This window comes from Podarcis melisellensis (genome assembly GCF_964234715.1).
Source record: "Podarcis melisellensis genome assembly, chromosome: 13".
NCBI lineage: Eukaryota > Metazoa > Chordata > Lepidosauria > Squamata > Lacertidae > Podarcis > Podarcis melisellensis.
Window position 1 is genome coordinate 23442230 of NC_138545.1, and position 14798 is coordinate 23457027.

General features: G+C 38.6%; 2 protein-coding genes across 2 annotated transcripts in view; both read left to right on the plus strand.

The window, feature by feature from the left end:
• LOC309355048 (vomeronasal type-2 receptor 26-like) overlaps window positions 1–4341 on the plus strand; it is a 33028-nt gene extending 28687 nt beyond the window's left edge. The window contains exons 4-6 of the mRNA XM_081885435.1: window positions 200–427; window positions 1058–1184; window positions 3383–4341. Of these exons, the coding sequence (XP_081741561.1) occupies window positions 200–427; window positions 1058–1184; window positions 3383–4284 (1257 nt within the window). The 3' untranslated portion in view covers window positions 4285–4341. The remainder of the gene's footprint in view (window positions 1–199; window positions 428–1057; window positions 1185–3382) is intronic.
• Window positions 4342–9867: 5526 nt separating this feature from the next.
• Window positions 9868–14798, plus strand: part of LOC309354762 (vomeronasal type-2 receptor 26-like) — a gene marked incomplete at both ends in the record, with an annotated part of 73740 nt that continues 68809 nt past the window's right edge. The window contains 3 exons of the mRNA XM_081885033.1: window positions 9868–10665; window positions 11024–11202; window positions 11666–11792. Of these exons, the coding sequence (XP_081741159.1) occupies window positions 9868–10665; window positions 11024–11202; window positions 11666–11792 (1104 nt within the window). The remainder of the gene's footprint in view (window positions 10666–11023; window positions 11203–11665; window positions 11793–14798) is intronic.

Here is a 14798-nt window from a genome sequence, read left to right on the forward strand (position 1 = left end):
AATACCAACCATGTGATAAAATAAGGTAGGGTTGTTTTATTTGTGTGATTGTGTGTTTGTAAATAAACATAACCAGTTTCCTATTTGGAGCCAACAGAGGGAAGTGGCATCGCGTACTATAAAGTTCTCACACGTGCTGTCCAAATAAAATGGGAGACGGACCTAATAGTCCCTTTCTCTATATTCTTTTTCAATCTAGGTCCATAACTTTCTCAGAGGCTTCACATTCAACAACAGTGCTGGAGATACTGTGTGCTTTGATGAAAATGGGGAATTAGTTGTAGGTTTTGACATTACAAACTGGTTGATTTCTCCTAATGGGTCGGTAATTAGATTCAAAGTTGGAAGACTGGAACCTCAGGCTCCGACAGGCAAAGAGTTAATCATTCATGATGATCAAATTGTGTGGCATCAAAGTTTTAATCAGGTGAAATATAGCTGCCTGTTTATTTTGTGTCTGTGACCAATTTTTGTCCTTTAAGCCATTTTTGGTAAGCCATTGTAAAGAACTTAGTACATTCCAGCTTTAATTTTGGTAAAAGCCAACAGAAAGGGTTGTACATGCCCATAAACACATATTTAAATCTCCCACAGCGGCAAGTGGGAGACATCACCACTCTGGGTGGCTTCCAAAATAATGAAAACACAGCAAAACATCAAATATTAAAAACTTCAATGATATAGGGCTGCCATCAGATGTATTCAGAAGGTTGTGGAGTTGTTTTCATGTTTGACATCTGATGGGAGGGTGTTCCACAAGGTAGGTCCAATTACCAAGAAGGTCCTCTGTCTGGTTCCCTGTCATTTCCTTTGCGCAGTGAGGGGACTGTCATAAGGCCCTCAGAACTGGACTTCAGTGTCCAGACTAAATGATGTGTGTGCAGATGCTCCTTCAATTTACAGGGCCGAGGTTGTTTAGGGCTTGGACAAATGCCACAAGGCATTTGTACAGGGCTCACCCACGTTCTACCCCTCATATATGCTAGCTGTTGGAGAGGTGGATGACTGAGGAGCATTAATCTGTAATTGCAAATCCCACTTTAATGTTTCTCTATAGGTGTATCCATTTTCTGTGTGCAATGACAACTGCTATCCTGGCTACAGCAGGAAAAAGAAGGAAGGGGAGAAATTTTGCTGCTACGATTGTGCTCCATGTCCAGAAGGAATGGTCTCTAAGTGGAAAGGTAGGAGGCATAATGTACAGAAATATCAATACAATTCCATAACACAGGATGTTTCTTTGGAGTATATGTAGGCCATTGAATGTATATGAAGGTAGTGTGCAATACAGATTTAAAACAAATAACAATCGCCCCCAAAACAAAATTATCACTTTTAAAGACATTATGGTTTGGATGCTGTGTAGCATTAAAGTCCCATAGTGTCACCCTTGTTCCACCAGACAGTGTTTTTGTGCCAGTAGAACTTTGCTGCACAAGAGAATGCATGAGAAGTTTGCTCACTACTTTGTTGTGCAATAGATTGCACAAGGTTGTGCAGTGAAGTTGCCCTGATGCAACTGTTGTATTGGCTTCCTCTGCTGAGCAACGATAAAATTCACTGATCTGCTAGAACAAGAGCCCTTTAGCTAGCAGACAGAAAACTCAAGACAATGTACATGGGCCTTCCAGGAGGCCTTGCGACTAAAATTCACAAATTAAATGAACATACCAACGTTTGGATTTGAAGAGCACTTTGTGAATACTTCACATACAATATCCTAGGAAATCCAAAAAAAACCCCTGTAAAAATATTTATTCCTGTTAAATGAAGAAATGTAGAAACGAAAACTAAATTTCTCACTGTGGGTATTCCCCCCTTTTCTTTTTTCTTTTGCCAAGGTCTTCATACTATTGCTATACTGAAAGCAGTCCTCTAATGCATGAAAAGTTTTCTTCCAATGCTTGCAGACTGCTTTCAAAAAATCATAATTGTCTTCATATTTTTCTGTTGATGTGGGATTGAAATTGCTTTAAAATTAGGAGGTGGCCAAGGGTGGTGTGTCCATTAAACATTTGTCCTCTGCTTATTACATCATTTTCCTGTCACTCATTGAAACACAGGAAGCCGTGGGGAATGGTTGCCAAGTACCTGAGAATATTGTGAACACTGGTCTGGTATTTACATGAAGTTCTTACATTTACCTTTAAAAAACCCCTCTGCTCCCATTTCTTTAAAAGTGCATTAGGAGATACCATTGGCTTTTCATTAAGCCTGGGTATCCAAGAACATTTCCAAAAGCTGACCACATTGTGTAAAGACAGGGTTTTCCGACCCCAAGAAAGTCAAATCAGCACAGTAACCCAAAAAACCACTCATGAAAATTTGACCAAAACTTTATCTTCTCTTTTCTAATTTTGGGACATGGTTTATTTTTAGGAAGTTAATGGAGATTTGTATTTGGTTTTTTAAGTGAGGTGAGTTTTGGCATACTCCTCTTTTCTAATTTTGGGACATGGTTTCTTTTTTAGTAAGTTAATGGAGATTGTTTTTTTTTAAAATTGAGGTGAGTTTTCGCATACCTCAGCAATCTATTTAATTAATGGGATTTATTAAATTAGGGAGTTATTAAATTAGGGAGTTACATGATTTCTTTTTAATAAGTTACTGGAGATTTGTTTTTTTTTAAATGAGGTGAGTTTTGGCATACCTCAGCAACCTACTACAGTGGTCCCTCAGGTTACAAACACCTTGGGCTACAAAAAATGTGGGTTACAGACTCCGCTAACACAGAAATAGTACCCCGGGTTAAGAAATTTGCTTCAGGATGAGAACAGAAATCGTGCTCCAGCAGTGCGGCGGCAGCAGGAGGCCCCATTAGCTGAAGTGGTACCTCAGGTTAAGAACAGTTTCAGGTTAAGAACAGACCTCTGGAAAGAATTAAGTTCATAACCAGAGGTACCACTGTAAAACAATGGAATTTATTAAATTAGGGAGTTACTAATGTCCAAAAAAACATTTAGAGGAGGTTGATGATTTACATTTACATCCCACCTTTAATCCAAGGAGCTCAAGATTGTCTTCACTGTTCTCACCCATCTCTGTTGTATCCTCACAAAAATCGACGATAAGCTGAGAGACAGTGACTGGCTCAGGAAGCTTTGTAGCTGAATGCAGATTTTAACCCTGGTCTCCCAGCTCCTAGTCCAACACTAACCATTGTGTGACACTGGGTGTACAGTATACCATTTCAACATCATCCACAGATTTATTTGGAACTGCAACAAAAATGCTCTCACTCCCTTTTAGAAATGTGGAGTTGACCAAAGGACTAAAAGAAGACAAAATGAGACACTTCAGTTGTCTAGATAAATGTTGGTCAGCACCTTTAAATAATTATTTAAAATACTGTAATTCAAATAATTCTTTTTCTTTTTTCCAGACATGGATGCCTGTGCCAATTGTCCAGAAGATCAGTATCCCAATAAGGAAAAAACTCAATGTATTCCCAAAGTTCCAAGCTACCTCTCTTACGAAGAGAATTTAGGGGTCAGTTTAGTAACCTTGGCTATTACTTTCTCCTTCCTCACAACCTTAGTACTCTTAACTTTTGTGAAGCACAGCGATACCCCCATAGTCAAAGCCAACAACCACACCTTGACCTACATCCTTCTCATCTCCCTCCTCCTTTGCTTCCTCTGCTCCTTCCTCTTCATTGGAAAGCCTGGAAAGGCAATCTGCCTTCTCCGACAAACAGCATTTGGCATTGTCTTCTCTGTGGCCCTTTCCAGCATTTTGGCAAAAACCATCACTGTGGTTCTGGCATTCATGGCAACCAAGCCAGGATCTAGGATGAGGAAGTGGGTGGGGAAAGAACTTTCATATTCTATTGTCCTTTCTTGCTCATTCGTTCAAACTGGCATCTGTACTCTTTGGTTGAGAACTTCCCCTCCATTCCCAGATACAGATATGCACTCAGTCATGGGGGAAATAGTACTGGAATGTAATGAGGGTTCAGCTGTCATGTTTTACTGTGTCTTGGGCTATATGGGTTTTTTGGCCATTGTCAGTTTCTTTGTAGCTTTCCTAGCCAGGAAACTACCTGACAGTTTCAATGAGGCCAAATTTATCACTTTCAGCATGTTGGTTTTTTGCAGTGTTTGGTTAACCTTCATTCCAACCTACCAGAGCACCAAAGGGAAATACATGGTAGCTGTGGAGAGTTTCTCCATATTATCCTCCAGTGCTGGATTACTGGGTTGCATATTTTTCCCTAAATGTTACATTATTGTGCTTAGGCCAGAGTTGAACAGCAAGGCACAACTGATAAACAGAAAAAAGTGAGGGAAAAGCAATAAATCCATTCAGCTCTTATATAGAAAATAATGGAAATGCTTGTGAAGGTGAATATTGGAAATGCTGGTGAATTCATGAGAATTCAAGCACAGGTGCTGTCTTAAATAAACATTCCACACTCAATTTATGGGGAATGGAGTTGAAATGGAACTATCCTGTTTCAATTCCCCCCAAACCCTACTTCAGATTTGCTTCTATGGACCTACTGTTGGAGTAACAGTTACCTATTTCACAAAAAAGGTAGCTATTCTCACTCTTCAATTGTTATTTATTTATATTACAAATATATAAACCATTTATAGCTATTGAAGATGTATTCAATTAGGCAGCATTCTGTTCTCACAGTAGATAACCAGATGCCTTTCAGAAATACACAAGCAGGACCTGAATACAAGAGCACTTTCTCTTTCTCCAGTTTCCAGCAACTGGTATTCAGAAGCCTACTGTCTACAGATGTGGAGGCAGCACATAGCCTCCATGATGGCTAGTAGCCATTGCAAGCCTTCTCCTTCATGGAAATTTGTACATGAAATTTGAGTTCTTCTTTTTAATGAATGTAGTCATACTACATATGACATAGTTTGAGGGCTATTAATAATATACATTTAAATGCTTAAAATGCTATGTTTGAATGTATTGTATGTAAAATGCTGTGCAGAGAGCTCAACATTAGGTTGTCTGTACCTAAATGTGGGGAAGAAAAGGGTAGATGTTTCAATTCATACTTGATGACTCATCCCAGAAATTCCTCCGGCTGCAATCACTTTGACAGCAGCAAGATGAAACCTGAGGACTCAGTGTCCCAGTCAGTCGTTGAAGCTCAGGAATGATCAACGCGCTTACATAGGCTCTCTCTGTGGGACCAGAGAAAGAAAATTTATTGAACTGTATTAAGGACTAAAAAAAAGATGGGACCACATTGTTTGCTGCTTAAAAGTAATGTGCTACTTTGTATTTTGCAATTTTTGGTAACTAGCTTGAGACTGTTCTGCAATAAAGCTTTGAAACTTATTTTTGTGGTGGAGAGCAAAGGCATTTATACTCTGCACAATGTCCAGATAATAATAATGATGATGATAATAATAATAATAATAATAATAATAATAATAATAATAATAATAATAAAAATAAATATTATTATTATTATTTATACCCCGCCCATCTGACTGGGCTTCCCCAGCCACTGTGAGCGGCTTCCAAAAAAATATTAAAATACTGTAATACATCAAACATTAAAAGCTTCCCTAAACAGGGCTGCTTTCAGATATCTTCTAAAAGTCTGCTAGTTGTTGTTCTCTTTGACATCTGGTGGGAGGGTTTTCCACAGGGAGGGCGACACTACCGAGAAGGCCCTCTGCCTGGTTCCCTGTAACTTGGCTTCTCTCAGTGAGGGAACTGCCAGAAGGCCCTCAGTGCTGGACCTCAGTGTCCGGCTAGAACGATGGGGGTGGAGACACTCCTTCTGTTTGCAACAGCTCTTAACAGAGGCTGCTTTCATTCTTTCTTAATAGTTTCAAGATGCTTTGGAGCAGGTTCAAACTGTGTTGCTGCTGTTCCAGGTAAATAAACCAGGAGATGCTGCAATTCACTTCCCATGTAATTTTATGTAGAATGGTTGAGTACACAGAAATACTAAATGAAAAAGCTATGGGTGCCCTCAGATATTGTTACGTATGGCTGTATCCTAATTTAGATCACATTTATCTGTGCCATTCTTGGCAGACGTACAAGGTGCACAAACCAAGTAATTAGCTCCATATTATTTAGAAAATGAAAGTTCCACCCCCACCCCTGAAATCACTAGAATGATTTGTAAGTGAATATAATTCTCGCTCTGTGCAGAAGCAACAAGATTCATTTTTAAACCCCTTCATCTTTTGTGCATAATGGAACTTCAAAAGCAAACAGCACATTCAAAATTGATAATAATAGCTATTATAGTAAAAAAAATTGCTGGTTTCCCCATAGCAAACTCGACAATCAGTGTTGTGTTTGAAAAAACCTACAAAACATACACTGTTCAGAAATGAAGCCAGGGATAGGCAGGGCTCTGCCAAGGTTGCTTCTTGCCCAGTGAATTTTACACTTTCCAGATTCTTATTGTGAAAAACTATGCCTTGACTGGGTATTAATTAACATCCCTGCACATTGCCTCACCACTGTCACATATGGACTTTGTGACAAATGACTGGACATTCAAATAGCTATAAAGCATATTTTAGAAAATTATAAAGCACACCAAAGCAAAGCATTAATATTTATAGCTGAATAGCTGTATATGATATCTATCGTTCTATCACACATTCTTATAAAATAAAGTAAGGAGATAAAGCATTAGATCCAAACTAACTCACCTGTTACCCATGACTTCCACTGAAATCAACAGTCATACCCTAACTTAAATTCCATTGATTTCAACTAACTTAATCTGTGGGAATCCAACCGATAAGAACATGTGGTTCAGAGAAACTTAGGAATAGGGAACATAAATTAATTATAAACCTACAGCATGGATGCCCAGATGCTGTAAGAGGATAAGCTACAGATCAGTAAGAATATCATCCGCCATTCAAAAGAGGCCATAGTAACATTGCTATCATCTACATTTAATGCTATAGTTGGAAAAATGGAAATCTGTGTTGGGAGGGGGTATTTTGTCAACAAAATCATGCTGGTGGTGATGCTGTTGCTTGTACTGCTCTGTCACACAGTGTGCAGGACATATTCTATAAATTGCAGCATATATGATGATCTCTTCCCTATTTCTCATGAATTTTACCAACCAGGAGACCTTCTCATTGGTGGGATTGTTTCTCAAGTCTTCTTTCTGTATAACAACCCCTCTTTCGTGGAACAGCCTACCAAAATCACGATTGGTGAACCTATGTAAGGCACTATTTCCTTGTTCTCTCTCATTCTGTAATATATCCAAGCCAAAATAAATATCTAGAGATGCAACATTATGGGGAAATATGCTTAAATAACAGTGTGTTTTCTTTCTGTCGTGAGAATGGTGACATTCCTGCAACTTTTCTACTTGTTAATTTGCATTTCCTACCACCTTCTATGTGACTTTGCTTGACATAAATGCTAGTATGCTTTCTTCCAGGATACGTTTGCAATGAATGGATTCTTTGTATTTTTATAGGATTCCGAAAGAACAACCAAATGACGAATTATGCCTTTCTATAATTTTGTCACACCTGTTCTTCCCACACTTTCTTCCCTCTCATCCTTGGCCTCCATCACTGCCTCCTCCACTGCACTTCCAATCCTCAGTTCTTTTTTAATATTTAATATTATTATTTTTTCAATGTTTGTTTCTTTTAGAAATAATATAATAATCTTTATTGCAGTTCAACAACCCATAACATAGATTCAGAATAAAATACAGATATATACAGACAACCTCCCAGGGAAGGGAGACCGAAGTGTTATTTGTTTAGTCATGGTTATGTTGATCTTTGATTCGTATGACTACTGAAAGAAACTTTGCCACGTTTCTTTCTTCATATTTTTCACAGCTCTGCAGTTTGCATGGTCTGTTTCCACCTTTCTAGTTCCTTCAGCTGACGTAATATAAATTGTACATATTTTTGTGTATTTCTTGTTTCATTGAAAGAGTTGGCACAATGTTTCTCAGTGTATTGGGTAAGTGATAAAAAAATGAATGAAGAGTACCACACAGTATAAGTTTCAACATTTAGACTTTGCTTTTAAATAACTAAGAGAAAATTAGAATTGCCACATCTATCTGTTTACTTTATCTTGAGTTAGGTTTTGTTGTTGGCACTGAAAAGAATTCACTCCAGTAAATTTAGGAACAGCACAAGAATTATCCTACAATATTTTGATGATTTAGTTTTTCATGGGGTGGATAATTTATTTAAATGTCTTACTTTATTTTAACTTGATCCATTATTGTCTATGGTTTTCATATACAACTCAAATTGGGAAGCATACAGCTGAGTGATGACAAAGATTACACCTGCATTTTTTCATTGCTGTTGCTGCTGTTTTATTAAAATGCTGTTATCTCTTATTGCAGTTCAACTCCTAAGAACTATCAGCACATCCTGGCCTTAGCATTTGCTGTCAAAGAGATAAATGAGAATCCCCACATCTTATCAAACATGTCTCTGGGGTTCCAAATTCTCAATAGCTACTACACTGGAAGGATGACCTATAAGGCCACCCTGAGCTTGCTTTGCACGCCACATAAGTTTGTCCCGAATTTCAAGTGCCACCACCAGAACAATCTGCTAGCTGTCATTGGAGGATGCATCTCGGAGATCTCTGCCAATGCTGCAATCATTTTAGCAACCCACAAGACTCCACAGGTTAGCTCCATGAATGGGGGGTATGGGAATGTAACAAATGTGGAACATCATCTTGCTATCGAATGAGCATTTGATATCTATCACAGTTATATCTTGGGTAGAAAATTGGTTAAATATGGGCTTGAGGACAATGGGTGTGTTTGCAAGACATACTAAGCAAAGCTGGCATAGCTGGCATAGCGTTGTTCTACCCTGCGGTTAAAATTCAGGAGAGGAGGAAGGCAGAACTGAATTCCTCTCCAGGAGCCCACATATTCACACATATAACTAAGCCGTATGTTGGCTTTCTGAGATACACAAACCAGACCAACATATTCATTTTATTTATTTATTTGTACCGATTCACAGATAATTGGAAAATAGTATTCAAAAGTGCTCATCAAAAGATTTGAATGAGCTTGTCAACATTTTTATCAATGACTTAGATGAAGAGTGGCACATGCTGCAAGACTGGGAGAATTGTTAACATCAATGAAGGCAGAAATAACATTATTATTTTGTTGTTGATGTAATGGCTATTACATAGGAGATTAAATTCAAGCAACACAAAGCAATGTATTTAAGCAAAACAATCAGATGCACAGCTACAGGATGTAGGATGTGTGATGGCAGTAGTAGTATGTATGAAAATTGTATCATAATTACATTTGCTGAGAAAAAGTCAAAACCTAAGTCAGCAATTGGAAAAGAGTCAATAAAATTTTAGTTTGCTTTAATGGAACCATGGTTTCTATGTTAAAATGCTCAGTTATTTAACATCAAGTCACAGCACCTCCTTGGGGATATTAGATGCAGTTTTCCATGTTCACTTTAGGATAAAATACACCAAGAAAATCATTAAAATACAACAATAAATTACTGAATCGCATTACAAAAAGACATAGGCTGAAACCAACACTGGACACATGACTGAAGTTCATTGGGCACCAGAGAAGTTCAACAATGGAACTGATTAGCAGGATTTATGAGTGGAAATGAACATTCAGCAATGGAGCAATGGGGGTATTCTCCCTTACCAGAGTTCTTCAAAGTGGGTCTAGGAAGTCATCTGTTTAAGATCTTCTGGCTCTGTATTGGAGAATGTGCCCCACTTCACCCCTACAATGATTCAATGATTTAACACTCACTATTTTTTCCATCAGAAAAATATGTATATATTTTATTTTAGCTAACTTATGGATCATTTTTGCCAGTACAAGGTGTCAAAAGGCTATTCCCATTTTTGTACCAGATGGTCCCAAATGAAACCTACCAGCATATGGGAATTGTGCAGTTACTTCAGCATTTTGGATGGACATGGATTGGGCTCTTGGCTGTGGATGATGACAGAGGGGACAGGTTTTTACAGACAATTGTGCCAATGCTTTCCCAGAATGATATCTGTTCTGACTTCATAGTAAGATTGCCAAAATGGAATTACCTAGATGAAATTCTAAACAGGATTTTACAGCAATGGGAATATTATGAAGTGATCTTCAATAGAAAAGCCAATGTGTACTTTGTATATGGAGAACCTCCATCCTTTCAAGGCTTGAGACTGTTGCTGTTTCTAGCACCGTTCTTCAAACTGCCACCTCTGGGCAAAGTGTGGATTGTAACTTCCCACTGGGATTTTGAATCACTCTCTATTCAAAAGATATGGGATATACAAGCCTTCCATGGTTCTATATCCTTCACTGTGCACTCAAATCAGCCAGTAGGATTCCAAAGGTTCATTCAAATGGTAAAACCTTCCTGGTCAAAATATGATGGTTTTATCCAGGACTTCTGGGAACAGACATTCAACTGCTCATTAAAAATGCCTAAGGAAAATAAAGTGGAAGAAAAGAAAACCTGCACAGGGGAGGAGAAACTGGAGAGCCTTCCTGGAATTTTGTTTGAAATGAACATGGTTGGCCACAGCTACAATGTCTACAATGCTGTCTATGCTGTGGCACATGCTTTGTATGCCGTATACAAATCCTATTTCAGACACAGAAGAATGGTAGATGGAAGAAAATATGCATTTCCAGAGGTGCAACCATGGCAGGTAATTCAATACTGTTTACAACATTCATTTATCCATTCTTTCTGAGTGAATTTTGAGACAGAGCTAAAAAGCAGGTCTGATCTGCATAAAACAATTCTAACAAATTTGATTTTTTGTTTTCCTTATATTTTACCAGCTTTTCACATTTTTAAAAGTACTGACAATAACATGGAATAGTGTTATATTATCATGGAGCAAATAGAGAGCAAGGATCATATAAAGCTTTAAGTCCACAAATATATTTTCCATAAGAGCAGGAGAGCAAAAAAGAGGGAAAAACTTAAACAGGTTGCCGTGAATCTCACACAATTAATTTCAAGACCTTATTGTCCCTTTCTTAATATTTCTTTCAATCTAGGTCCATCACTTTCTAAAGCACATTATATTCAACAACAGTGCTGGAGACAGTGTGTACTTCAATGAAAATAGAGAATTAGTTACTGGTTTTGATGTTACAAACTGGATGCTCTTCCCTAATGGCTCAGTGGTTAGAGTGAAAGTTGGAAGTCTGAAACCTCAGGTTCCTCCAGCCAAACAGTTAACCACTAAAGATGACCAAATTACATGGCACCCATGCTTTAATCAGGTTTGTTGTAACTGCTATGCTGGGTAGCATTCACCAACCCAATTCAACTGCCCACACCACACAAAATTAAAATCACATGATGAGTGGGCAGGAGCTAATTTGCTGCACCCACTCTTTGTTGACCATCCCAATAACTTCCACATACTAATGACTGACTGTCAATTCTACCCACATAGGCTGCTAATGCAAGTTAGAACTTTTACTATGAAGAGTTCAAAATACTTGTGGGGGGACTGCACAAGTAAAAAAAAAGGCCTTCTGTAGATATTGAGCTACAGAAATTAGTGACATGTGTGGCAACTGGGGCCTTGGATTCATGGACACACACACACACACACACACACTATATTGGAGGAGAATGATTTAAGGGAGCTAATCACTTATTACTGATATCTTTTATAAAATTCTGTACAGGTGCTTCCTATTTCGGTATGCAATGACTACTGCTATCCTGGCTACAGCAGGAAAAAGAAGGAGGGGGAGAAATTTTGCTGCTATGATTGTTCTCAATGTCCAGAAGGGAAGATTTCTTACCAGAAGGGTAAAAGTCATAATATAAAGAGATAAGCAAATCTCATTAACAAGACCTACTAGTTTATTCATGTATTTATTTGGGGAGAGAGTGATTCATAAAATATACAAGAATATTGTTCTCAATACAGATTTTTCTAATCAACCACATAAAATGGTGAAGATGAATTAGGACCAACTATATATGTTGCCTTAAGGGACGCGGGTGGCGCTGTGGGTTAAACCACAGAGCCTAGCACTTGCTAATCAGAAGGTTGGTGGTTCGAATCCCCTCAACAGGGTGAGCTTCCGTTGCTTGGTCCCAGCTCCTGCCAACCTAGCAGTTTGAAAGCACATCAAAGTGCAAGTAGATAAATAGGTATCACTCCTGCAGGAAGGTAAACGGCATTTCTGTGTGCTGCTCTGGTTTTCCAGAAGTGGGCTTAGTCATGCTGGCCATATGACCCGGAAGTCGTACGCTGGCTCCGTCAGCCAATAAAGCGAGATGAGCTTCGCAACCCCAGAGTTGGTCACTACTGGACCTAATGGTCAGGGGTCCCTTTACCTTTACCTTTTACTTACATCCTAATTTATAGCTGTAGTAATTCTTGGCATGTGAAAAGTACTTTGTGAGTGCTTGAAGTACTGCCACAGAAAACACCACAGAACTCTTATAACCACCCTACAAGAGAAATTAATATTATTATTACCACATTGTAGATTAGTGCAAAACTGAGAAAGAAAGGCTTGTAAAAAGGTTACCTAATGATATAATGTCTTGTGATGAGGTCAGAATCAGGAATTTATTGTTTTCCTTAAAAATACTAAGTACATCAGCTCAGTTTAAGTCACTATGTAGAACTGCAAAAAAGCAGCAAGATGCATTCTGGCTACATCCAAAACTACTTAACATCTTCCTTTTTTCAGACATGGATAACTGTGTCAGTTGTCAAGCAGACCAGCATCCCAACAACGACCAAACTCGATGCATTCCCAGGGTTATAAGCTACCTCTCTTACAAAGAAGACTTAGGGATCCTCCTAGTTATCCTTGCCATTTCTTTCTCTCTGATCACAACATTAGTACTTGGGACTTTTGTGAAGTACAAGGACACTCCCATCGTCAAAGCCAACAACCGGACTCTCACCTACATCCTCCTTGTAGCCCTACTCCTTTGCTTCCTTTGCTCCTTTCTCTTCATTGGACAGCCTGGAAAGGTGACCTGTCTTCTACGACAAACAGCTTTTGGCATGATCTTTTCTTTGGCCCTTTCCTCTGTACTGGCAAAGACCATCACTGTGGTAGTGGCATTCATAGCAACCAAACCTGGAGGCAAGATGAGGAAATGGGTGGGGAAAGGATTGTCTAATTTTATTGTCCTTGCCTGCTCCTTTATTCAAGCTGGTATTTGTACTTTATGGTTAAGTACTTCACCTCCATTCCCAGATATAGATACACACTCATTGAGTGGGGAAATGATATTGGAATGTAATGAGGGCTCAGCTACCATGCTTTACTGTGCCTTTGGGTATATGGGCATCCTATCCATTGTGAGCTTCATTGTGGCTTTCTTTGCCAGAAAGTTACCCGACACTTTCAATGAAGCCAAATTTATCACTTTCAGCATGTTGGTGTTTTGCAGTGTTTGGTTGTCTTTTGTTCCAACCTACCTGAGCACTAAAGGAAAATACATGGTAGCTGTGGAGATCTTCTCCATCTTGTCCTCTAGCGCTGGCTTACTGGGTTGCATCTTTTCCCCTAAATGCTACATAATTGTGTTGAGGCCTGAGATGAACACCAGGGAGCAACTAACCAGGAGGGGGAAAAATGAAAGAATATAAGTTCATCTCTTTTTTCTCCAACTCTTAGACATATTTCACTGGAAATGCTATTGAGAAGAATAGATAGGAATTCATGGATGGGTGTTTTCACACATTTTTTCTTCTTCTGAGTAGACTTACACCAGGTACAGCTCCCTCACTTGACCCACTATAAGATTTTTCCTCTGTAGCAGACTATAGTGCTGCTACTTGAACAGTAGCAGGGGGGTGGGGTCATGGGAGCAGGATGGATTAGCATGCAGGAAAAGCACAAATCCCTGTGAGACATCTGGGATCTATCAGAAGTTCTCCTTAATTTGTATAATAATGTTTTCACAAAACTTCTCATGCTCCATGCTTTCCTGTATATGTAACTGGAAATAAATTCATGTGTTTCATTCAAATTGTGTTGCTCCACAGGGTCGCCAAAACATTTTGGAGAATAATCTGGAGCAACACCTGGGGTTTCAGACATACATATTAATATAACTCTTGGATGGCTAACTGCTTAAGCTTGGTGTGGACTCTTTGTTCCAGATAAATGGATATGTGAAAGAACACCCTGTAACATTTTAAAAGGGATAGGTGCAATCAAAGTCAATTTGTTCTGTCTCAGCACAATATTTAAAAAAAGGCTTCCTCACAGGGATGAGAGTATAGTCTTTGTGGGGCTAAATCTCAGTTGAATCAAAAGCATTTCTTGTTCAGATTCCATAACCTGGTTATAGAAACTCCAGTATGGTAGTCTGCATTAGCAGTAACATTAATCCAATAAGCAGGCCATAGTTAAAATCTTCCAACACCAGGTTGGTCTTCAACAGACAGGTTTTTTCATTTCCTAATCTATATTACATGGGCTAACAGTTCTAGGGCTAATGCTATACTGGAGCTCAGATTCTTCATAGGTCAACCAAAGAAACTATTTCATTGAATTAGGACTGAATGAAGGTATAACAAAATTCAGAAATGGGGAAATGGGTGGTTAAAAGAGTTTTGTGTCCACTTTCCCCCAGAGCTGGATTATTGCATCTGTTCCCCTAAATGCTGCATCATTTTGTTGATGGCTGAGCTGAACAACTGGAAGCAAAGAGGAAAGAGACAAAAAATGAAAAAAATATAATTTCATTTCTTTTTTCTGTTCTTAGATGTATTTAACTGAAAACATTGATGGGAAGAATGTTGCAAGAGTTTATATATCGCAACAGCACTTCTCTTTC